Source organism: Erithacus rubecula, assembly GCF_903797595.1.
Source record: "Erithacus rubecula genome assembly, chromosome: 11".
Taxonomy (NCBI): Eukaryota; Metazoa; Chordata; class Aves; order Passeriformes; family Muscicapidae; genus Erithacus; species Erithacus rubecula.
This window is the reverse complement of record NC_136663.1, coordinates 18,123,914-18,149,677: the sequence shown is the minus strand read 5'-3', so window position 1 is coordinate 18,149,677 and position 25,764 is coordinate 18,123,914. Positions and strand designations below refer to the sequence as shown.

Here is a 25,764-nt window from a genome sequence, read left to right as displayed (position 1 = left end):
TTCCTGAAAAGAGAAACCCAGTATTGTAACAACACTTCACAAAGAGAAGACTGGGAATAAGGCAGGCATCTTCAGCTTGACTTCAGTAAGGAAACTGGAAAGCAAGAAGCAACAGAACATGCAATAAAGATCCCCATTTGAAATACAAGTAAATTGAACCTTGCTCCTCCTGTTTTTCTACTTATTCCCTATTGAAATTCCGCCTTCTCACTGTAGACAGGGAAAGAAAATTCAGCCAGATGCTTGGGTGTGTGGCACAGGCAGTATTTTATACCATGTGCTAACCCCCCCTTTCTCTCCTTCATTGCTTGGCCTCTGCAGGTGATCAGTCAGAATGAAGCAGACTACTTCTTTGACTCCCTGAGGCAGGTGACAGACTGGAACAGACGGAACAAACCAGGAAAAGATGGTAAGGAGAATGCCAGCATGACAAGAAGCTGCATGAGATGTTGTGTTGAACTGGAAAGCAGCTGATCCATCCAGTAGGATTCCATCTTGGGAAGTATTTAGCAGAGTCTTGTATCATTTTGGTTTGTACATACATGGTTACTGCCTGCACCAGCAGAAAGATACAGCGACCTGATGCAGCCAAGCACTGGCTATCAAAAACACCAGAACACTTGTGGGGGGGATATCTCCAGAAATTTTAAATTGGTAAAAAATACTTTTTTTACCTGTTGTATCCAAAACACACAGCTGGATACATGCAAGTTAGGCTGATCCTCAAACACTAAGAATCAGCCAACATATGCAAATAGATTCTTTAGAGAGTGTCTAATTTCTTGGGTTCTTAGAAAATTTTTAACCAGGTTATTACCTGGCGATACCCAAACATAAATTATGTTGTTAAGGAACCACTTGTTAGAATAAAACAATGTAATACTAATAACAGCAATTCCTTGCACTTACCATCCCATCACCCCACTCCCCCATGGATAATATAAATTCTGAAATCTATATCAAACTCAAACTCCACTCAAATTTAATATCAATTTGTCCTGACCTTTGCATATTTTAGGACAGCTGAGGTTCAACTCCCTAAAGCTATGTCTGTGTATCTAAGATTTTCTAACTTCTCTTCCCTCAGCTGATGTAGCTGCTAGGAGCTTTGAAAATCACAGTATAAAGATGTGGGTGCACTAAATCACAATTCATTTGTAGAAGCACAGCCATCAGGGGATGTACTCCTATCGGTGTGGGAGAATTCAGGTGCACTGCACACCAGCAGGCAGCTGTCATGAACACCAGTAACACCTAGTGGTAGTCCCTCAACTTCTCCATCTGATCATTGCATGAGCAGTATCCAGGAACTGAAAACTAGTAATTTCTTCTGTCATCTAATATGGCTTCTTGTGTTGTTTTGTTAGTAACTTTATTTGTTACTATTAAAACCATAATTACTTTTCTGAAGAAATTCACAGGCAATTTAAAAACTGTAGAACTGCCAGTGGCACAGAGAACACTAACAAGATCTGATCTCCTCAGGGGCTGCTCTGTCTGTGGCATATGAGGTGTACTTCATGAGAAAGCTGTGGCTGAATGTCACTCCTGGCAGGGATCTGAAAGCTGATACCATTTTCCACTACCACCAGGTAAGCAGCTCCCTAAGGCATGTGAGCCAATAAACACTCCTGAGAAATTAAGTCTGTAGGAATATTACTGTCTCCCTCTCAAAAGCCTGCATTATAGAGCCTCCAGAGGAATACCTCCTCCAGAGGGGGGCACAGCTCAGCCTCAGAACATATTTACTTTTCACAGTGCTCACACCTTAGCTATACTGAACATGTTAAGAGACAGCTCCTTTACCTCACTGTACTGTGAAAATGCTCATCTTGCTCCATAAATCAGAGAATCAAAGAAAGTTTTGGGTTGGAAAGGATCTTTGAAGATCATCCAGAGAACCTCCAGAAGGACCCAGAAGTTCTTGGGATGTCCTTGGACTGTGTTCAGCAAGACTTGCATCCTGATCTCACAAATTTAGAATGTTTAAGTCAGTGTTTGCTTTAGCCCATTCTGCCTGGATTCAGAGCTGGTCTCTTCCAGGAGCTGCCAAAGTACCTCAGAGGCTACCACAAATGTTCCAAGGATGAAGCTGTGCAGCTGGCAGGGCTGATTTACAAAGCACGCTTCAACAATGACCGCACACAGCTGGCAGCCATCCCCAAAATCCTGAAGGAACTGGTGCCAGACAATCTGCTCCGAGCAGTGTCACCAGATGAATGGAAGAAGGTAAGAACATCAGCTTCATTAGTCATATTACATATACAGAGCTTTAGTAGAGAAAACACGTTAAGCTACACTACATTTTTTATCTGATGGTCTTTGAAAGTACTGTGGAGTGATGGTATTGGATATTGCTGGATTTTCCTCTTCCAATCCAGGTTTTACATACACTACCAAAATTCTGAAATATATCTGCAGGCCTGGATGGCTTATCTGAAGTGTGCATCTTTCTTGGTGGTACTAATCTATTTCCAGTGCCTAGAAAAAGAGTTAGAGATAGGAGAGTCAGTGATGGGACTCAGAAGTTGAGGATATTGGACAGAAATAGAAAATTAAGGTCTCTCATAAGTACTTCTTGGCAGAAAATCAATCTCCTTGCATCTTGTCAATGCTACTTACAGCAAAAGGCTCTTTTATCCACAAAAAGGGCAAGTAAGTTTCAGCAGGTACTTATCACTTAATCTGCTGATGAAAACACAGGACATTCTTACAAATACAAAGGGAAAATTCACCCTCCATTTTTCAACCAAAGATGTGGGTGTTGAACACTGGCTTTCTGAGTTTCATCTCACATTGCCCCTCTGCCCTGAAGTCCATTTCCTCAGCCCATTTCCTGGGCTTCCTTCACCCAGCAGAGGAGTAAGGAACACTGGAGGGTTCTGCCTTCACCTTGTTCCATGGCATACCAGCTGTGTACATTGTCAGTTTTCTGCTGCTGGGGCAAAAAGCCTGATTGTGGTGATGAGCTGATGCTGTCTTTAGTGCTAAGGTATTGGAAACTTGCCTGTCTCCAACTCAATTGGCTTTGTATCCTGTTTTCCTAAACAGAGCATTATTGCAGCATATAGTAAACATGAAGGAAAAACTGTGGATGAAGCCAAGATTGCTTTCTTGAAAATGATACATCGCTGGCCAACATTTGGATCAGCCTTTTTTGAGGTCAAGGTAGGTTTGAAGGCCTGTGTGAGTGGGTTTGGTAGTAGATCAGTACCAAGGAATACAGACTGACTATAATTCCATATCTGAGAGTAAAACATGTTATAAAGCTGAATTCCTGTAATCTATTGAGGAAAACATAGTTCCTTTCAAGTTGGGAGATGGATTCTTTAGCCATTCTAAACCATGCTTGTTGTTCACTGGCAATGTTGTTGTTCTAGTTTTAATACCTCTAGTACAGCTAGTGTAGTAGCTATAGGGGGCTAAATTATCCTGTCACTGCTCTCCACAAGAAAATGCTGCCAAACCTTATCTCTTTGGTGACTCTTCCCTCAGAACCAAATGGTACAAATCCTCTCATTCTGGAGTGGATATTACCCAAGAATAATTTCCCATGTGTTACCTTTAATTTCTGCTCACTAGGCTCTTAAATGGTTTGCAATCATTCATTAAGCCTGTTATCAGACAACATAGTAAATAATGGACCGGATTCTGCTGTCATGTAACATTTGCTCAAGTCATCAATATATGGCCAAAATGTTTCAGTGCTCATTTGGGAAAGAGAACAAGAAGTAATGGACATTGTTAAAGGTCACTGGGCCCCAATACAGATAATTTCTCCATTTTCTGATTATCTTGCGTTACTCATTTACAGCAAGCCTCAGAGCCCAATTTCCCAGAGATTGTACTGATTGCAATCAACAAGCAAGGAGTCTCACTGATACATCAGAAGACAAAGGTAAACAGCTGCTTCTCACAAGTCCATCTAAGGAAGGATTGAACAGACCCTGCTGATTTAGGGACAGTGATAGGATCTTTGCCCAGGAATGGGAGGATAGAGGCTCTCTATTAATTTTCTGTGTGAAACTGAGGAAAATGTTACTGCCTCAAATCACTTTTTTGTAGTTTCTACACTGGAAAGGAATAGGATACAGCATCTCTGAAAAAAGACATGGGAATCACAATAGACCTGGCAAGGTGGTAAGATCAGGAAGATGGATGGGAAATTCACCCAGGAACCTGGCTCAGAAAAATGCTTTGCAGGAAGCCCCAGCTGTCTGAAAGATCAGGCTGAATGGCCATGTTTAGCTGCAGTTGAACCCCAAGAGTCTGGTCTTACCCAATTCTCAAGAAAAGGGAGTATCACTATTTGCTTTCAATAATGGAACAAATGAAAAGAGAGGTTTAGATTATTGTATATCTAATGGCAGTGTGCTAAGGCAAAGATCAATATGTAATGAAAGGAAGTCTCACTACTGTGATTAAGATTTATCAATTTGGTGACAATACAATATACCACTAATCTGGATGCAAGAACTACCTTGATCCACTGTTTTTATAAATGAAGTGGAGAAGAACAAGAATTCTCTGGCTCCACTGGTTTTGTTATGTAACAGCCTGTTTTCATTTGAGGAATGTTCTACAGATCAGTTTGTTTTCTCTTACAGGATATTTTAGTAGTCTACCCCTTCAATAAAATCTCCAACTGGAGCAGTGGGAGTACATACTTTCACATGACAATAGGGAACCTGGTACGAGGAAACCGCCTCTTATGTGAGACATCTCTGGTAAGAAGAGTTTTGCCAACTTAGACACAAGAAAATCCAAATTTTTCCTTTCCAACCAGGATTGCTACAAAAGAGGGTGTGAAAACAGATAAATACCAGTGCAGATACAAAAAGCATTCACTGCTGTGTCAAATAAAATTGCCATTTAGAACTGGTTCAGTCCATATATAATGCTATCTGATGCAAAGATGCATGACACAAGAAAAATAGTGATTTCCCAAATTCTTCCCACACATAAAATTCTATCCATCTGAGAAGACTGCAAAGCTACTTAAGAAGCTTTTTGTCTTGCATGTCTAGTAGTAGTAATACCAGCCTTGTAAGACTTCGCATTTTCCAGGGAGTGGTTCCACCTTTTTAACAGTTGGTTTCAGACTATTCACAGTCTCAGAGAAGCATCAGTATATTAATATTTAAAGGTAGGTTTGTAAAGATAACAAAAACATTTAAAGGCTAACTACTCCCATAGAAAAGCTTGGATTCTTAAATACAAGAACCTTAAGTACAAGTCAAGCTACAGAGTAAATACTAAGGAGACAGTAGAGCTATGCTCTGTAAAGTTTTGGAAGTCTACAGAAAGCAGAGGGAGGAATGGATAAATTATAACTAAAACAGTGACAGATATTGAAAGAAAAGATGTTCATGCAAGGAAGAACCTGAGAAGATAAACAAAGGAGGAAATGAGAGTTACTTTTGCTCCTGGAGCTCCCTTAGAGATTTAAGACTTTTTTTCTTTCCTGACAGGGTTACAAAATGGATGATCTGTTAACATCCTACGTACGCCTGCTCATGAATGCTGTAAACAAGCAAAAGAACCTCCCAGCCTGAGAGTGGAAATAGAGCCCATGACCTATACTTGTGCCAAACTACCTGTAATTCCATATCCCAGCAGAAATGCCATTTAAAAATATTAATCTTGATGATCTTCTGATCAAGCAGTGAATGAACTGAGTTGCTGAAATACTACTACAAGAAAAGCTCAAGTCAGCATGTGCTTTCAGATATCTGTAACACTTCTGTCTTAGATGTAGTATGAGAATTCATTCAGATATTGGATTTAGAGAAAGTTTAGATGGACTTTTATGTTCTGTGGGAGTGGGGAAACCCTGTGAGGTCCCCTTCTAATAGCCTGAATCTCCTCCATTTTAAGACAGACACTCATTAAGGGCTGTCTTTCTTTTGCAAAGAAAACGCCACTTATTGTATATGCTCTTACCAAATGCACAAACTCCAAGAGTCTTTGGAAACGAAAGTAATGCAATTTTTTCCCTCCTGTTGGCAATCCTAAGAGTGGAGAGATGCCATTTAGTAGTAGGTAACTGGACACTTTGAAAGATAAGATGTTGGGTTTCATCCTCTGGTCCCTAGGTTACATGCTGCACATTACAGTAGACTGACAGCCAATTACTGTCAGATTGTTATTGTCCTCCCTGCATGCTGCTAAACTTGCAGGCTGTCCCCTGACTTACCATGGCCCTGCTTAAATTAAATAGTCTTCATTCTTCCACATGTTGTAACACTCTTGGAAACTAACAACCACTTTCTACTGTGCAGTTTATAGTAAGCTCTAAAATGAGTCTGGGGTTTGGGTCCATCACTCTTAGTTGCTCCTATTTCATGATATAGATGAGCTACTCAGTGCAAATCAGAATTGAAGAACTCAGTCTAACAAAGGTCTGTTGAAAAGAGACTTTGCTGCTCTACAAAAATGTTCTGTTTGGAGTTATGCAGACATTCCTTCATGAGACAAGCATAATAGCTTTAATTTGTCCTGATCTTTTCTGCTTCCTGTTTAGCAGACAGCTTGAGTGGTAAAATTTAATTCAGCACTTGTTCATTTCTAAGAGCTTTGTAGAAACACAGCTTTGGTGCCACGGGAACCAGAGTGTGCTCCGAGTGTGTAAAGCAGATTCAGACTGTGTGATGTTTAGCTGCTTCCCCCTCAGAACAAATACTCCTCCCTTGCTCCCAGTGAAACATGAACATGTCTTAAAGCATTTACACCAAGTTCCTTGAGACACAATCTGGCAGTGCTGGAAAAGCAGCTCTGTCTGATCTCTCAGCTTTGCCAATGGATGCACAATGGTTCTCTTGTTCCCTCTGACATGTGTGTGCAAAATTCAAATGCTGATGGGAGTTTTGTATATGGGTGGCAGGGAAAAGCCCCACTCTCTTTGTGCATCTAAATGAGTGCCACACCCGTCAGAATAGCTGATCTTTTTGCAAGCAGTTAGATGCTCCTGCTGTAATCTCCATTGCTGGCAATGGAAATGCTGGAGCCTAATTACCCAGAGTGGTTTTGTCACCCAGTGTCTAACTAACTAGCTATAAGTAAGAAATCTTCAACACTTTACTTGTACAAAAAGAAATTTTGCAGCCAAACTGTATTGTTTCTGGTTTTTAAATAAAGACTTCAGAAAATCAACTGCAATGTCTTTTTTTAACCAAGAAAAGTTAATGTTTGATCCAGATCCATATAACCTAAATCTACCAAATACCACTTTATCCTGTAAATGATCATAGCATCCCATCTGCTCCTTACATACACAACACAATTGGTACAACACATCCACTAAAAGGATGGTACCCCTTTCTGCACATCCCCATCAACCAACACATCACCACAGAAGCAGCACAGGTCCAAAATTTGTATTCACCACAACAGGGCCTCAGGTTTCAGCAATCCCAGAGTTCCTTGGAGTGGGTAATAGTCTCTGGCTAAGCACTGAAAATATGGTATTAACTGTACATTATACATTTTTTTTTCATTTTTTTGTGTAAAGATTTAAAATGTATTACAGTTAACTTTAATACAAGAACATACAAAGGCACAGTATTACAGCATTTCAATCTACAATCACTCAAACAATGTGTGATAAAGTAGAGCTCTAGACAGTGCAGAACCCATCAAGGCCTGAACCAAGACAGAGAGCTGCTAATTCTTTTTTCAGTCTCTTACCCTCAGCACTTAACAGTGCTTTACAGGCTAGTATAACCACATTCATTACATGCTTGCCTGCCATCTATTCCTTCCCCATCCAATCACTTCTGAAAGAGTGTCAGTGATATCATCTCATACCAACCATGCCACATCAGGAATTCTCTATAAAAAGGCTGACCAGTGTTTGCCAGCACTGCACAGACTGCTGCAAAAACACCAGGAGGCAAATCCTAGAGAGTGGATTAGTGCCATAAAGAAAGACTGCAAGTGATTAGCATACTCTGAATAAAAACAAGCTTCACATACTATGCTTTCTAAAAGCAAAACCATTTTCAAGTGTACTCAGTGAGTGTTAGTGATTTTAATTAGGCATAAATGTGAATGCAAACTATAAATGTATAGTATGAGGCAACATCTTTTAGTAAGTGTAGGTTTCTGAGACAAGTTCAATCTTCATATATATCTCTACTCTCCCATGGTGTGATGCTTAGGAAGAATTTGGCCAGCAGGTCTATTTATAGCAATGGAAATAGCTGTTGACACCTTGATTATATTCATTAAAAATGAAACAAAACCCAACCTGTCAGCCTACAAAGACACTAAGGAGAACTTGTGACTTTGCACTATATTCTGCTTGGTTTTTAAAAAGTAGACTGACAGAAGTAGAGGAAGATGCATGTTTTTAAACCACTTACAGTTATTTCTCCTACTCCTTCAATTCCACTCTCACACAAAAGGTATGCTGGTAATATAAACTACTGTAACCCTGCACATTGCAGCTATGGGCAACAGAAGTATGAGAAAAATTATTGTGAAAAATTAATAATTTAGGAGAATATCCCCCTTCATTAGTTTAGAGATCAGGGACTACAATTATTTTTTTCACCAATTAATTTTGTGAAATGTCCTGAAGATAAGGACATATTCCAAACCCTAGAGAACTGAACAGCCTATCAAAGAGAATGATACCAACTCTCCTTTGAATTATGAAGCTTTCTAGGTCTGCCAAACTTCTAACATGAGACAAGGTGAAAGCACACACTTTACTGGCTGCATAGAAATACTGCCATTCATCTTCACATACACGCATTTTCCATTGCTGAATGTGAGAGTGGCTGCTGAAAGAATATTACCTATTGGCTGCTAGTTACTTAGTCCTTCCATATTTACCAGGAGTGTGTGTTTGTGTGTTCCTCCACCACTTCCCAGGAGGCTGGGGATACACAGCTGCTCAGATTCAGCATTAGACATGGCCTGTGACTGAGATTACAAGAACAGACTGGAATGTTTTATACTGAGAAGAATCTGCATAACATACTGAGCTCATTTAGGTCAGAACTTCAAGTGTTTTATGCTGTGACAAAATGCCAGACAACAGGTTTGATTGTAAATGGATGTCTTTGCAGGGCAACACTACTGCACCAAAAGACATGCTGTTCTTTGTGCCCTTAACAACTAAAAGACCATTTTAAGGCTGGTAAGAAAACAGTGAATAGCCACATGTTCTTCTAAAGCAGTGACACTGGAATCTACAGTGCAAATTGGTCAGGAGAAGATGAAAGAGCTTACTGCTAAAATTAGGCCTATCCCCTCATCATTGTTAGAGTAAATACACTATAACCCAGTTAAAAGATTACAGTAACTTACAGCAACAAAAAGCAAAGCAGCTGAGGGAAATTGAGTTAGCAAAGGCAGTGAAGATCTAAGAGATGGTTTCACATGTGGGATTCTGATCAGCTATCCAGGATTTCCCACCACTGCTTTGGTATCACTATTGCAATTCCATGGGTATTAACCCAGCAAGTATGGTAACACAATTGTAAGGCAGACTATTGCCCCAATCCAACTGCTGCTCACACATATATGAAGTGGGGAAGCTTTAACTTCTTGCTATCTAATTGACCCATGGCTGCAGGGTGTTGTCTAGGCCCAATTGCTGTGTTCATCTGACCTACTAAAGCAGGCACTTTTTGGAAGATTTAAATCATGCAAAGGACAGTAGTCCTGGAGTACTTGTCAGCCTTGCAAAGGGGCAGGCACAGTCTCACAACTGTTCATGGAAAGGGATTTTTGGGCTGCTCAGCTTAGTTCACCACAAGGTAGTACAGGAGTCATCTCTGGGGGACTCAGACGCTCACTGGGATCATACAAGTGAGTGGGCTCAGGAACATCACTGCTGATGGCTCACCTCTAAACAAGTATTGAGAATATCCAAAATCAGTAAATTTGTTAGCACCTCAGGTTGTGGTAGCAGAGACAACAGGACCAGTGAAACCTCACTGGTGACAGGCAAAATTACAGAGAAGGACTACACACTTGAGATGTTAGCATGGTGTCTGAGATCCTCCCCTTAAGTACACTCAGGTCTCAAAAAGACAGATGAATAGGACTCTTATTTGGGTAAAAATTTTAAGAATGGGTTTTTTTCTGCATAATATTACATTTGCTACAAACTGTAAACATTAGAAACTCCTTCATGTAATTGGGCTTTCTGGGGTATGACCAACAGGCATATACTTGGCTGGCAAGTAAAGAGAGAATGGAAAAATTTAAGTGCTTAAATTGGTACCATATTATTTATCCAATTTCCTTATGCAGAAGAGTAACCAGTGCTCCAGCCACACTGCCTCAGTAAGTATCAGCTATGCCAATGGACACGACATGTTTTGTGTTGACCAGTAGAAGCTCTACCAGCCATGTAGTAGAGAACAGAAAAATAGTGTCAGTTCTAATAAAATGTTTAGTTTCCCACAGCCACCTTCTCCTTAAGGAGAGCCCAACTATTCTGAAGAGGCTCATGTGGCCCTGATAGCTGAAACCTCCTTAGTACTGAGCATGGGAGCAGCAAAGGAAACTTAGCTGCCTTAACACTGGGCCTAAGTGGGCAGTGCAGAAGCCACAGCTATGGTTCCTGGGCTTGTCCAGTAAACCTACAAACCAGAAGGACTAGGATATGGGATAGGGCACCCATATATTCTCTGTAGGAATCTGGAGAAAAACCAGAACTTTTCACAAGTAGTAAAGAATGATGACTTTCAGACTATTTACCTATATATTAAAAAATTTAAAAATTGTTTCACTCAGAGTAAGAAGAAAAATTCTGATATTCTGATTGAAAAAAGAGCAAATCTGACATTTCTTCCAGCTCTACATTTAACCACTTTTTCCAAATTCCTTAGACTAGAAGAGTGGAAAGAGTAGTACAATTCAACTAAGGAAGTAAAGACTGTGAGTAACTCCACAAAGGCAAAATGCAGTGTTAGTAGCAAATTAATAATCAGCCTGTGTGCTGCTCAAGCAGAACTCATACTCCTCTTCCTGCCAGTGTTAATCAACAATTGCTTGAGAAAAGGGCCAGTCTAGATGCAAGAGACATCACCAGAAGGAGGGGAAGGTACTACTTATCTTTGGTTCCACTTCTTAGTAATTGTTTCTGTAAGTAAAACCTGCAGTGAGCAGCAGCTTGTGTTAAGAGTGCTGTCAGTAGACTGACAGACCTTTTTGCTTTAAGCAGAGTTTAAATCTAAAGCTTTAGGATGGATCTTCTTGGATGCCAGCTCTGACAACTTCTTCAGGCGTTTCTTCAGCTCCAGAGGGAATTTCTCATAGCACTTCTTGCACACAGGCTTCATGTCAAACTCCACAAATTTATTCCTTTAACACAAAGAACAGTTATTAAAATGATATTTGCAAATCATATGCTTCACTAATTTAAATCTCCATGCATCTACATCAGTGTTGTTGCAAGTGTTCTGTTCCATTTATACAACAACTCATTTTCTCATCTGGTGATGCAAGTACAGAGATTGGGTTCTTATCAGTGAACTGAGGTCTTTAGTATTGCTAGGTAAATAAGGAGCAAGATTTTGTTATAAATATGCATGTACCAGTCTATAATAATAATTTTGTTACTGTAGAATGCAAGTATCACTTCAGAGGTCCTCTCTGGGATCAATGAGAATTTGTTCATATGGCCAGTGGAACCAACCCAGCAGAGTAGGACAAGGGTTTGAACTTGAGAAAGGAGAAATGTAGGATTGCTTTTTATTCTGTCCCTCTTCTAGATATTTGAGGTAAATAGCACAGTATTTTTTTTCAAAATAATCTATGCAATAGCAAATATTGTCATTGAGGGGAGCAACCACAGTTAAGGAGACATGGAGGCTGCAGGTTTTCAGGACAGACAGCTCCTCAAAGAGGAACTTCCTTCTGTACTGCTGAAGGAGTCCCCCTCTTACCCAACCTCCTTACAGAATAGATTAATGAAGGAGAATAAATCAGAGAGGATGCTGAGTGTGAGCTCCTTTTAGTGCTGAAATCAGTGGAATTATAAGCACCTGCTCCCACAGAGAAAAGGTATCTTGGCCTTCAGAGAGGCAGTGGCTCATGGCTCCTCCTTAGGGATACCCTGCCTTAGGGGCAAATGTCTCACACAGCCCGAAACATAAACACTGACTTACTTCAGTGTGAGCCTGACATTGCAGGTGGAGCAGGAGAAGCAATTCACACACCAGGCCTTGTTAAGAGCTGATACCACTGCAAAAGTAAAAGCACCAAGTTAGAGGAAACTGATGGATTATTTGAATTCAGATTTATATCCAAATTCAAATGAGGCCAGATGTGAAAACAAACACTGTTGTGTTGCAACTGTGGGACTGCAACAGCTGCACTAACAAATGAAATGAGGACAGCAACCCAAAACAAGGGGAGAATAAATCTTACCATCTCCCTCTATCACGTGGCTGCAGTTGTAGCAGACATCTCCAAAGAGCTGCACAGAAGAGAAAAGAATAAGAACTCATGTCGCTGACTACTCACGGTCCACAAATTACACAGCTGGTGTGAACATTAAATACTAATAACCAAAGAATTCCCAGATACAGCAGTGGCCCCCAAATATACCAATTTAAATCTCCTGAATAACTTCTCATACACTTGCCAAATAGTCTATGTTCCTTTGGATCTCATACCAGTAAATACTACAAAACCTTTTTTGTTGATGCCTCACACTCTAGTACTGTTATGGGATCTTAAAGTCTTGTTTATGTGGAGAAGAAAGGATGGGTAGAGGCTAATGCTTAGTGTAGACAAACATCTCCTGATGCTCAACTACAAACACCAAAACAGAACTATTGCTAAAATACAGCCACTATCAGAACAGCAACACAAACCTCTTATGAGAGAGTCATTTATGTGACACAAGAAAATACCAAAACAGAAAGTTGTTCAATTGAATCACCCCAAAAAACCAGGGTTCTATTGATTTTTCTATTTTTTTAATTGATCTACTAATCTATGTTTTAGACAACACAATGTCCACAGAAACAAGTAACTATCAAAGAAGCTCACACAAATACATCAGAAGTAAAATCACAGGGATTTTAATCTCAACCCACGGTCAGTGATTTTTCCTCAGTGGCACAAATTAAAATCAGTATCCCAAAGACTATTATTTCTATTATTTTTTCAACATCACTTTTCTGCCAAGAAAAACTATTATTTTCTATTAAATCTGACTAATTTATTAATATTTCATTGCCTCTACAAGTGCAGATTAGGCAAAATCTGCACAGCTTTGCATATATAAAACACGAAAAAGCATTTGCAAGTACCTACAGCACAGATGGCTGAATTTACCTGATTATAATGAGTCTCACAATAGGCCAGCCCTTTTTTTTCATAGTGTCGGTGCCCCAAGAATGGCTTCTCACATTTGGCACAAACAAAATGCTGTAAAAGAAAAAAATGAAAACATTCCATGGCGGGCTCAACAACTTCCCCATCACCAGGGAAAAATATGGCAACAAATCGTAGCTCAATACATGACATGACACTTGACCACAGAACAGTTTGGGTTGGAAGGGACCTTAAGGCTCATCTCATTCCAAACTGGCCTTGGACACTTCTAGGGATGGGGCAGCCACAGCTTCTCTGGGAAGCCTGTGCCAGGGCTTCAGGACCTTACAGTGAAGAATTTCTTCCCAATATCTAATCTAAATCTATCTCTTTCCATTTAAAGCTGTAACCTCTTAATGCTTTAGTGAAGCACAGACAGGAAAGATCTTCATGGAAGCAAAAAAAGGAGGCGATATTTAGTCTATTTATAGTAATTAAGAGTTGCATTAAGGACAGGTTGAAGACCTGCTGGAATCATCTTGTGTCTATCCTGATAGGCTTGTGGACCATTATCTTGCTTATTTCAGGGAAGAGAAGCAGGAATATAAACATAGTTGGTATGAATACACCTCAAATGAGCAGCAGCATCTCTCTCAGGTCAAGTATAATGACTGAAACAAAGATGACTAAAAATCTTCAGAGTAAGATGTGATAGCTCAGCTGAAAGCTGCAGAAACAATGAGTTGAAAAGGCTTAAAAAGCAAGAAATGCTCAGCTTCCAGTAAAAATTCCAACACTGTTATGTACCTGGTAACTCAAATTGAAGAGGATAGATCTAAGTACAAAACATGTAAATTTATTAGTAAGTAAATGCTTTTCAGTGAACCCTATTCTGCAAGGATCTTCACAAAGCAGCTCTTGAAGGCAGGTCCATATGCAGAGGCCTCACCTCAACATGCCATTGCTTGCCCAGCGCGTTGACCACGCGGCCCTCGATGGGCCGGCGGCAGGCTCCGCAGATGGGGATGCCCATCTTGTCATGGCACGGCAGGCAGTACAGCTCCCCCTTCAGCTCCCGGGCCTCGGCTGTCAGCTCCTTCCTGCCAACACAGACAGGGCCCTGGACAGGCAGCAACACTCAGGGAAACCCTCCAGCGCCCAGAAGGATGTTTTGGAAGACTAAACTTGAAAGTTAACATCAGCAACATTCACACTACAAATGCAGTCATTAACTTTCGCTAGTGAAATGCAGTTACTGTCAAGTCATCTTTCTAAAATTGCTTTCTCCGTTTGCCAGACAAGAACATAAGTGGAACATCATGTCTGCAGCTGGATATTCTCACAGACATATGAGGTACATTATATAGACACAGTAGCATGCTAAGACTCGAGGTATCTTTGAATGGGAGAGCTCAGGTACAAGAACCATCCTAGCAGTGCTCAACACTGAGACATTTACTTGCACTGTTACCCAGTCTGGGGCAGCACTGTGCACTGTTACCTTCATGGTAAGTAATTCAGGTCAGACAGGTATCAGTGTGGCAATGGACAGTGCCACAAGACTGACACACTCATCAAGCCATCTTTTTTTTTTTCTATCCATGAATTCAAAGTGAAACTATTTTGGACAGCCTTCCTGTCTTTGGAAAACTCTGCTATGGTAATCTGCACACAGCCTTTCAGATAGGTTCATGCCAAGGAACTGTTTTCACTTTCATTATAAACTAGCATTATCCAATGTTAGATAAGAGAACATTGAATGGCAAAATAAAACTAAAATTCCTGTAGTTTTCCCAAACTTATTTCAGTTTCTCCTCACACAAGTTCTCAACAATGTAAAGACAGCAAAGTTTACACCTTGGGAAGGACTGCACTGCTGACTCAACTGTTTGTCCCCCTCCTTTTTGGTCAGAGTTTACAGTATGACAACGTACCCACAGTGGGTGCAGTTGAAGTGATCTGGATGGTAGGAATCATTCCTGAACATCAGGGGCTGCTCATCAATGATTAAGTGGCACTTCTGACAGATGTACTTGCCCAGTCCCTTAGCTTTTTCACGGTTGTGGCATGGCCTGCACAGGTGCCTGGTTGAACAAAGTAAAGGAAAGAAAATATTAAGAAACTCTTTCTCCTAAAACAACATATACTACATACTGTAGGAAGTACCTAGGAAGTACTTTTTGCAACAGAACTGTCTTCTGAGGTCAGACTAAACACAATTATGTTTGATATCCACTGTTTCACACCAGTTGCACAGAGAAGAATAAGTATAAAGCAGTCACACAGTTGTATTTCCTTAGAAGACCACTCCAACATTCACTGATTTATATTGCATCAGGGGTATCACCCACTCATTCTTCTAGGGATCTTTTCCAACCCTCTAGACCTTTTCTGATAGCTGGGCAAGGAAAGGTGACAACACCCTCTATCTATAACTAATGGATCCAACCATAGCAGAGGCATTACAGCACTGGCAGGGAGTCAAGGAGAGAGAATAAAATGTATCAAACCAAACTGCATTGCTTGAATGGCTGGATTCCTTAATCTTCAGTATCTAGGAAAAACAAGAGACCTTTTCTTGCCTACAAATTCATTTTATTCCAAAGTTAAAGAAAATTAAGAACTATGCAATTTTATGTGGTAAAAGCAGCTGTATTCCTAGCACATTTTCTTGAACAAATTAAAAGTACACTTCTCAGGCAAAGGCATAAAAAAACTTCTGAAGGCTGATGGCAGCCACCAGTTTTATCCCAACATTTAGGAGCTCTGAGGAGAAGCTGTTCAGTTTACTTGCCTATTGCCTATCCCTCTAGCTGAAATGCTGTGAACTGGGAAGAATTTATGATACAAGAAAAATGACATAGAATGAATTCTGTGGGTTGCTTTTTCCCCAAACCAACAAGTTTGCTTAATTCCTTTCACAGCATCACTGTGTCAAACACACTGAGATTTAGAGGTCATTCTCAAAACACATCAGACAAAAGAAAAAGTTCAAATGGAAAGAGGAGATTCATGGACTAAGCAGCAGGTTCTTCACAGAGCCCCTTCCAAAATTCTGCTCTGATGCATTACTTACCCTTAGATCTATGAAATAGGGATAAGAATACAACACATGTTGTTATGAGACCCCAAACATTTATGATTCTCAGCAGGCAGGTGCCTAAGTATCATTATTATTCTCTCCAAATCTGAGCCCTTCTGTCACCAAGTGTCTCTGTCCAGGGCTGGAAGTACTGTCCGCCCAGACGGAGTCCAGAAAAAGCAGACAGCGCCCCATTATAAGGAAAAATGCAGCTGTGCTCATCTCAGCATAAAGGCATCAATTTTATTCAGCACTGTCAAATGCAGAGTAATTATACAGGGCTGGACACAGGGACCCCGAAGCAAGAGTCCTGAAAGAGACCCCTCTCATTCAGCTGAATGAGATGCCTTCAGCCATTTGCACTGATAAACCATTATCAACCCCCTCCCCAGTCACAAACTCTCTGCCCTCCCACAGACCCTCGCTATTGGAAGCAAAGGGAAGTGTTGGACAGGCTAAGCTGTTACCATAGCAGCCTCCCCTCTCCCTCACCCTCTCCCCCCATCCCCCTTTCCCACCACTATGGAATTATCCCATTCTGAAGTGTCCTGTTGTGTCTGTTAATACTAGATTTCCCCCAAACAATGCACCTCTCCACCCTCCTAAAATAATCACGGGACTCCAAGGATTCTTTAGGGCTGGGGGCTCAGCAGCAGCCTTCAGTAAGCACCATGAACACTGGCAGATTTATGCAGGATACTCATATCTACACCAGCAGCAGCAGCAGCCCCAGTGCCAAGAGCTCAGCTGGGATGAAGACTGCTCCTCAGTGCTGGGGTGTCCTCTCCTCTGCTCTGTGACTGAGCTGATAACGTGCTATCAGAGCGAGGAGGACACTACATAGAGGGGCTCCCCTCTCTGCTCTCAGCAACTCTGCAACAGTGCACTCCCTTGGAATCATCTTGTTTGCTCTGCTCTGTTTCTACCTAGTCTGCTGTCATCAGAAGGACTTTGTTGAGATATTCCTCAAAAGGACCCTACACTCCACCCACAGGACTGCATTGTAAAGAGGTAAGAGACCAGCTTTTGGTAGTAGGGGCTTTAGGAGCTTTTTTTTTAAGGAGCTTTCCTAATGGCATTAGTTTTAGCTGGTGCCAATGAGGAGCAGAACACATACTGAGGTGGATTAACATAATTGGAATGTCTGAATCTAAGAATAGGCAGCATTTTCTGAACTTCAAAGAATAATTTCCTCACCTTTCTTTATGTCACTCCTTCAAAACAAAAAGGGTTTTCAAACTTTTGTACCTAATGTATATCCATTTGTGCCAATTTTATTGTATGTCTAGTGCTCTCTGACACTGCTCTTGATGGTCACAACAACCAAGTATTTCAGCTGAAATACACGATCAGCAGAAAGTGATTTTCAGGACAATAACTTCAGTCAGAAATGGACTATTCCCAATGAAGAGTACTTTGAGTGAAAGATAGGAGACACTCATTTGACAAGACACTAAACTCATAATCATACAAAATGCATAAACCAGTATAATCTTACCAGAAACTGCTATAGCTGAAAGAAAGAACTGCAATTTCTCATACCCACAACAAACACTAACTTACAGGTCAGTTTATCTGCAGTGGGCAAACAAAAGTTCTAAACTAGTCAGGTAACTGTGTACAATGAGCTGAAGATTTCTCTGGCTAGAAAATTCTTTCATTAGTGACAGAGCAACTGCTGAAAGAGTGATTGTGTCCATACTGACAGCCTTGTGGATTGTCCTCTTGCTTGCTTCTGAGCAGAAGAGAAACAGGGCATAAAATATGGTCAGTGTGCATGCATGTATTTCAAATGAGCAGTGACATCCCCATTGCAGCTCAGCCCTGGGAGGCCTGGGATAATGGCCCGTTCCAGAACAGTGCTCTGTTTAGCAATACGTAAATCACTAAATATTCACACAACACCAAGAGTGCAGTCCAAGCAGAAATTACTGGATAATGAGCCAAACTCCTAAAGGAGTTTTCTGTCTGTGGAATGAAAGCCTCTTGCATCATATAGGTTAACACAGACTACACATTCTAGGTCATTTGTGAAGGTTTCTAGTTCACTCTTTCGCTCTTAGTATTCATACAGACTGTAGGAATCCTGGTGCTTTGTCTGTAGCATAAAAAAGCTAAACACATTTATTTTAAATTTATATAATATAAATAATTTATATTATTTAGGATAAACGAAGGCAAATACGAGTGGAATTGCAAATAACTGCAAAGGGCTTTCAACATCTTCTACAGCACATACTGTCAGAGAATTATTACTTTTCTAAAGCTGTAGAATTTTGTTGAAAACATAAAAATCTAAAAATAAGCCAAACAATTCTAGTGACATGAGGGTTTTTTCTGAATGTACTCAAGTGCTACACCACTATTTTCACCCAATAACTAAAATTACAAAAAGCACAAACATTAAAACTGTAATTAAAATTTCATTTTAACTTAAAAGATAAGCAAAATTAGAAAGAGGACTACTTCCCTTTTCTACAACTTCTAACCAGACAATGAAAATCATCTCCCTTCACCTTCCTCTAAAAAGTATGAAGGCTGTCATTTGCAAAGACTGAATCTATTTCAATTTTATTATTAGTTCTAAGACTCTCTCTTCCTGACACTGACATACTGGGCTTCCAGATAGCTCTGACATTCTCCTTTCTACTCCAACTCACAGCATTCTATATCAAAAGCATGTCTGTATAGAAATCCATAGCAAACTCAATGCTGCCATCAGTGAAGATTAAAATCTCAACACTGAAGGCTTGCCAATTCTAAGTCTGGCACTGACATGCAGCTGAATCTGAATTTCCAAGATCTGTCTCTGCAAGTCAATTCAAATAGAATTGGTTAAGTGTATCATGCTGCTAAACCCCTAATAATTAGCTAGTAAACAGGGAAAAGTCTGCTTACTCCTTCACTTTGGGAACTGATTTAAAGCATTATCAATAAGACAAAGCCATCCCAGCCTGTTCCATCAGACAACCCTAATTTCTGCTTTTTCAGCTGCTCCAAGCCAGTGCTTACTGCTTGCTCAGGTGTCACAACCATAGAGAGCAATGTTTAATAAGACTACCCTATCCCTGACAGGTGTGACATAAAGACCACCTGATCTACACTTTTTGCAGTTGAAAAGCATAACTGGTGATAAGCACCATCATAAACTAACAGTCAGTAAAAAGGCACGGTCTAATGTGTTTCTCTTTTGGTATGCAATAGAAAAACAGGTCTTTAAACTAATTCCATCCAGGGAGGTAAAGTATGTGAGTCAATGTTACTATCCCATACAAACTTTAAAACTCTTGGGTTCCAGAATACTTGCAGATTTTACTTTGTAAGGGAAAAATTAATAATATAAACAAAAAATTGTGGCCTCTTCTGTAAATTTATGACCTTCACATGAAAAAAAAACCCAGCAGGGTATTTTCCTTTTGTATGTGAAAGCACAATTTCACAAGTATTTTTATAAAGACAGAAGAACTGTACAGTCGTCCTATAACACGCAATTGCAAGTAATGGCAAGATAGCAAATACTCAAATCCAGAAGGGTATCCAGGCAATGCATGAAGTAAGAAGGGCCCTCTGTGGCCATAAGAAGAACTTCCACTTCCTGAATTTTATCCAGTCTCCCTGCTGTTGACTTTGTCTCTCAAACTGTGAACCAAACAGAAGCGATCCAGCACATTAATCTCCAGCTATTCCAGTTTTCTGCTCACCTGAAAGTAACAGCATCCAAACTGAAGACATTAATTACCTTGGAATTTTCTTACATTTTCCAATATATTTGTTTGTCCTTAATCCCATTCAGTTCTCTATGATCCCAATATTTTTAGACATCTGAACAATGAGTTCTGTTGGGGAGCTGGACGCAGTGCATAACGGATAATTCAGACTGACCTGTCATACTGATGCTAGCAAACAGGACACATTGCTGACTTTCACGTGTGGGTTTTTGTTGGGTTTTGTTTGTTTGTTTTCCACAAACCCAGGCTATTTCATAATATACTGTCTTAATTTTTTCTCATTTAGGGCTTTTTTTTCTTCAAAACTGTGGGGGAAAATGAATGGGCCAGCAGCTTCCAGCCTGCTCTTCAACTGCTCAAATCAATCAAATTTTGCTTTGGAAACATCAGAGCAATGTGGCAAAGAAACACACCTTGAGAACATGATTTTTGCTGCTTTCTACTTTCTGGACTTCATCCTGGCTTTTGCTGGCAATGCCTTGGCTCTTTGGCTCTTCATCCGGGACCAAAAGTCAGGCACACCTGCCAACATTTTCCTGATGCATCTTGCTGTGGCTGACCTGTCCTTTGTGCTGGTACTTCCCACCCGGCTGGTGTACCACTTTTCTGGTAACCACTGGCCATTTGGTGAGATCCCATGCAGACTCACTGGCTTCCTTTTCTATCTCAACATGTATGCCAGTATCTACTTCCTGATGTGCATCAGTGTTGACCGTTTCCTGGCCATTGTGCACCCTGTCAAGTCCATCAAGCTCCGCAGGTCCCGGTATGCCCACGTGGCATGTGTCTTTCTGTGGGTCATCGTTGGTGTGGCAATGGCACCTCTGCTGCTCAGTGTGCAGACGGTCCAGATGAAAAACACAACTGTCTGCCTGCAGCTCTACAGAGAAAAGGCCTCACGTCACGCCCTCGTGTCCTTAGCAGTGGCATTCACCTTCCCTTTTGTTACTACTGTGACTTGCTACTTGCTCATCATCCAGAGCCTGAAGAGCGGGAACAGAGTTGAGAAACACCTGAAGGAAAAAGCTGTCAAAATGATCATCATGGTGGTGATGATTTTTCTAATTTGCTTTGTGCCTTACCACGTCAATCGCTACATTTACATTCTCCATTACAATGGGACCAAGGCTTCCTGTGAAACACAGCGTCTCCTGGCCCTCAGCAACCGCATCACCTCCTGCCTCACCAGCCTCAACGGCGCCTTCGACCCCATCATGTATTTTTTTGTAGCTGAGAAATTCCGTGAGGCTTTGTGCAATCTGTTTTGTATTAAAAAGACCATAATGTTGCCTCAAACTTATGAGGGTAAGACAAATGAAAGCTCACTAAGTGCCAAATCTGAACTGTGAACATGACTCTTTTCAGTGTCAGTGCTTTGCTTTAAGAACACTCTTCCAGCAAAATCAGCAGAGAGCATAAATATGCAGTATGAGAATCCACCCAGAGTCAAACTCATCCTGAGAAGGGAAGTTCTGCTGTTTTTATGGAGCTGCCACTAACAAGAACCCCTCTGACCATAGAGACCACACGCGTTTGTTTTGCTGAAATTGCAAACAGGAGAACAATTCTACTGGTTTCCAAGAAATGAGACTGAGGGTTGAGCACTTAGGAATAGGGAAGGGGACAATGAAAGAAATGGACCCATGTATTAATTGTTTTTTTTCAGAGAACGTAATTCCCAAAGCACTCAGTGCTTCCTTTGCACAATGCATACAGCCTGATTTAAAATTTCACATTGTGCCAGCAGTAGAGATCCACTCTTGAGATAAACCTCCCCGAAAAAAAAAAAACCCACATTTGCACGTCTTGTTCAAGTCTCTGAATTCAAAGGTCTCACACGTAATAAAGAGAAAATTGGTACTAAATGGCAACAAGGGAAAAAAAAAACAACAACAAAAACTTAATGAAGCAATGAACCCAGTCTGGAGAGGAATTAAGACAGAAAGAATTCCTAGATTTAAGACAGTTTACAGTTCTTTTTTGTGACTTATCTAGCAAGACTATTCCTTCATTATGGATAAAGTAGAGATTATCTTTATTTTCACTGATACAAATCCAGCAGAATATGTCTGGAAGTGAAAGGCAGACTAGAACAGACAAAGTACAATGAAAAGGGAAAAAAAGAACGCAAGAGTTTCCAACAATATTTATTAAGAGACTGCTTTTCAATACTATGGAGATACATATTATAGGAAATCATGTGGCAGGTGAAATATATTATTACATAAATACACACACCTATCTCTCTGCTATGCTTTTGGGAACAAGTTCCTTACCATTTCAGATTAGGTCCACAGCTTATAAAATCAAACATACTTTATCTTGCTTGAACTGCTTTTATCCTGACTGCTTCCCCAAAACACCCTAAGTGCTATTCCAACAGCCCATTCTAGCAAGATGAGGTGCCAAAAGAAATCAATTATGCCCAGCTCAAAAAGCTAAGGCACAGAGGTTGCATGCAGTATATGAAAAGGAAGGAGTTGAGGGAACTCCCTGCTGGACAGGTACAAGTATATGACCTTTTCTTCCTTCCTTCACCATTCAGTTAGTGAAAATATAAACTCTAGGAAACTACTAGGCTTTGATCACAACATATATAAGTCTAAAATTAACAATGAACTGTGCAACAACGTTTGCTAACTGCTGGATTGTTTTGTTTTCTTATAATGGTATGCTTTTATGTAAGCTGCCTTTTGTGTTTTTATTTCTTATTTCTGAATTAAATGCATTAATCGACCTCTAGGATTAATTTCTATATTTCTGCATTTAAAAGGAATGATTTATGAAGACCAGTGGAATCACAGGCTGAAAAGACTTTGTTGTAATCATTGTGTTATTATTTTGGCCTTTTGCTACATCTTGATTTCCGGCTCAGCAGCTTACTTGCTAAACAGCCTGCCTGAGAACACATAATCCCTTTTTCTCACTTAATATGCAGCCTTCTGCCTGAAATTTCTTCCCTTTCTTTTCCAGAACACATTTGCTAGCCATTAAAATTTGAGTTTCTACATATTTCATTGGATGAATTTCCTACCTAACAGATTATCCCTAAAGATTTTTGTACCTTTTCAAACTTTCCTTCTCAGTGTAAAAGTGACCACCTTCAGCATTCACAGCTGTATCAATAACACATTGATAAAACTTTCTGCTCCATCTCACCTGCCAGCATTCTTCACAAAACCCAGGTCAGCAAGGGTTACATCGCAGAGCTCACAGCGGAAGCACTCTGGGTGCCAGTTGTTGTTCATTGCCTTGATAACACGCCCAGTAATGAACTCACCTGCAAAAGGAAAGCATGAGATGAATGCAGAAAACAGTCTTATCAAAATCTATGGTCCTTCATAGTCCTTCCACTTTCATTCCATAATTTCTATTACTGTCTAACTTTGAAAACAACCCCAATTATTCCCACAACCAGGATAACCCAAAATCACTGCTGGCACCATGCTTTGCTCCCACCCAGAGCTCCTGACTTCTTAAAATGACCCCAACAATCCCCACCCAAGGCTGGGTGTCACAGCAATGCTGCAAGGTTTGCACACCCCTGCAGTTGTTAAGCTCTGGTGCTGATATTTGCTGCTTCTTACCACACTCGCCGCAGCAAGGAGCAAACAGCATCTGGAAGTCATGCTCACAGTACTTCCTACCTTCAAACTGCAAACAAAACAAGAGAGAAGCCCTCATGAATAACTGAACTACTTCTACATCTTGACAGTTCAGCATGATTTTCCATTGATATGACCATTTAGTCAAGGTCAGTCAAGTTTTCCAGTTCTAGCCCCCTACATACCTGTTCAACTCCTAAAGGTTCCCTTTAAAGAAATATCTACATATAGCTTCAGTCTCATGGTGAATTTGCTAAATTCAGCTAAATTAATAGCTACAAGACAGTAAATAGCTACAAGACAGTAAAAATTCTGAACACCTCAATCCTTTTCCTACAGCTGCCTTTAATTTCATTTTTGCTTTAGTTTAGTTTAGAACTACTCCTCCTACACAAGGCTAAAACTCACGTCAAAATAAAATACAGCAAGTTTAAAGCAATGTGTTATTCAAAATACATGCTTGTGCATATTCTGTAAAAAAACTCAACCTAGCTTTTAAATGGGTTCACTAGAACAGTTTGGTACAGTATGTCTAAAAATAAAGACAAAAAATCACTTATGTCTAATGAAATATTAAGGCCAGGTTGGACAGTGCTTTGAGCAACTTGGCCCAGTGGAAAGTGGCCCTGATAGGGTTTGGAATGTGATGATTTGCAAGGTCTCTTCCAACTCAAACCATTTTGTGATTCTGTGATGATTAACAAAACACTTTTTATTTACTTTTTGAAATGCGTCTTACCCAAAGAGCAGCTTTTGCTATTACTGAAGGAACACATGAGAATAAAAGAGAAATTAAGTAGAAATCACCTCCAAAAAATGGCAACAAATGTTTAGGACTAAGAAATTGACCATGCAAGAAACATGAGAATTCCTTGCATTTTACCACAGCTATTTCTCTTCTCTTCCAACCAGTCTGAGAACTCACCTCATAGAAGAGTCCCTCTGGGAACTGCCGAAAGCACTGAGCACAGACAAAGCAGTGCTCGTGGTAGAGCTCCCCGTTGCTGTTGACAATCCTCTCGGCAGGATCGAACCGCGCCTGGCAGCGCTCACACACGGCATTCGCCAGAGCATCAGACATATTACTGCAATAAAGAATGGAGCAAGGACATTTATAAACACAGCAGCCCAGCTGCTTTAAACTGCCTTTTACATGGAAAAAAAAAAAAAGATCAATGAGTCAATGAGTCACTGACATCAGTTAAGAATAGCTCATATGTGGCAGATGAGGTCAAGTAGCAGATGTACCTATTGAGCACTTTTGGCTATTTCACAATATTTCACCCCATTACATCATCCTGCTAACAGCTCATAGCAAATATCCCAAATTTTTCACAAACCAGCAGTTTGGAGAGCAGCAAATCCAATGATCCTGACTTCTTGGGCCTTCTGGCCTCAGGATGTGGATTTTCTGATGTGTAATAAGCACTAATAACCCACTGCACTCTCCCCTCATGGCCAGCAGTAACAAAGCACTTCCTCCTCTACAGGCCCCTGTCCTGACAAATTAGTTCAAATGAACAAAATAAAAGACAGCTTGCTTTACAAGGTATTTTTTTCTTTCTTTTAGTTTCAAAGTTACTCTGAACTGCTTTTCCATTGTTAGTGTTACTCAGCAACCCAACATACTACTCTTCCCATCTCTTTATGGTGAACAGTAATTCAATAAGCTTATCCAGGAGCAGAAAATTCTCCTTCCTCTGGTCAGCAACATTCCCCTCAAAACCAGGCCACTGTCTGTATTCCAGGGCTTCATGCCCTGAGCACAACTGGAATGAGCAGGGAGCAGCCTCACACTGCTGAGGTAACACAACCAGCCCTGCATTCCAGCTGGCTGAGCTGAGCCGAGTGTCCCCTCTCTGCATACTGCTGTGACCTAGAGAGACCCCTCTGTAAAAACAGACTTTCTACCACTGCAATTCCAAGGGAGGCAAAAACCCAGAGAGACCACAATAGTTTCAAGAATGGAGAACCAATTTAGCAAAAGTTTGTTACAACTTGTTTCCTTCTTGCAATGCAAAGGATATGTAAAAAAAACAGACAAGGACTGGAATTATGGACAAGA

At 40.5% G+C, this 25,764-nt stretch overlaps 3 protein-coding genes across 4 annotated transcripts in view; 2 read left to right on the top strand and 1 right to left on the bottom strand.

Annotated features, from left to right (window-relative positions):
• The window catches only part of MYO7B (myosin VIIB), a 50,077-nt gene extending 39,071 nt beyond the window's left edge, over window positions 1-11,006 (top strand). The window contains exons 42-48 of the mRNA XM_079315086.1: window positions 322-409; window positions 1,486-1,592; window positions 2,044-2,229; window positions 3,052-3,168; window positions 3,815-3,898; window positions 4,608-4,727; window positions 5,472-11,006. Of these exons, the coding sequence (XP_079171212.1) occupies window positions 322-409; window positions 1,486-1,592; window positions 2,044-2,229; window positions 3,052-3,168; window positions 3,815-3,898; window positions 4,608-4,727; window positions 5,472-5,555 (786 nt within the window). The 3' untranslated portion in view covers window positions 5,556-11,006. The remainder of the gene's footprint in view (window positions 1-321; window positions 410-1,485; window positions 1,593-2,043; window positions 2,230-3,051; window positions 3,169-3,814; window positions 3,899-4,607; window positions 4,728-5,471) is intronic.
• Window positions 7,512-25,764, bottom strand: part of LIMS2 (LIM zinc finger domain containing 2) — a 29,174-nt gene continuing 10,921 nt past the window's right edge. For both annotated transcript variants that reach the window (XM_079315078.1, XM_079315079.1), the window contains exons 2-10: window positions 24,625-24,784; window positions 23,682-23,748; window positions 23,254-23,374; window positions 15,219-15,368; window positions 14,234-14,384; window positions 13,306-13,398; window positions 12,391-12,439; window positions 12,129-12,204; window positions 7,512-11,322 (exon numbers count right to left, since the gene is read on the bottom strand). In XM_079315078.1, the coding sequence (XP_079171204.1) occupies window positions 11,175-11,322; window positions 12,129-12,204; window positions 12,391-12,439; window positions 13,306-13,398; window positions 14,234-14,384; window positions 15,219-15,368; window positions 23,254-23,374; window positions 23,682-23,748; window positions 24,625-24,784 (1,015 nt within the window). In that variant the 3' untranslated portion in view covers window positions 7,512-11,174. The remainder of the gene's footprint in view (window positions 11,323-12,128; window positions 12,205-12,390; window positions 12,440-13,305; window positions 13,399-14,233; window positions 14,385-15,218; window positions 15,369-23,253; window positions 23,375-23,681; window positions 23,749-24,624; window positions 24,785-25,764) is intronic.
• Window positions 16,923-23,054, top strand: GPR17 (G protein-coupled receptor 17). The gene is made up of 2 exons (XM_079315077.1): window positions 16,923-17,377; window positions 20,381-23,054. Exon 2 carries the CDS (start codon window positions 20,412-20,414, stop codon window positions 21,441-21,443), a length of 1,032 nt encoding a protein of 343 aa, XP_079171203.1. The 5' UTR covers window positions 16,923-17,377; window positions 20,381-20,411; the 3' UTR covers window positions 21,444-23,054.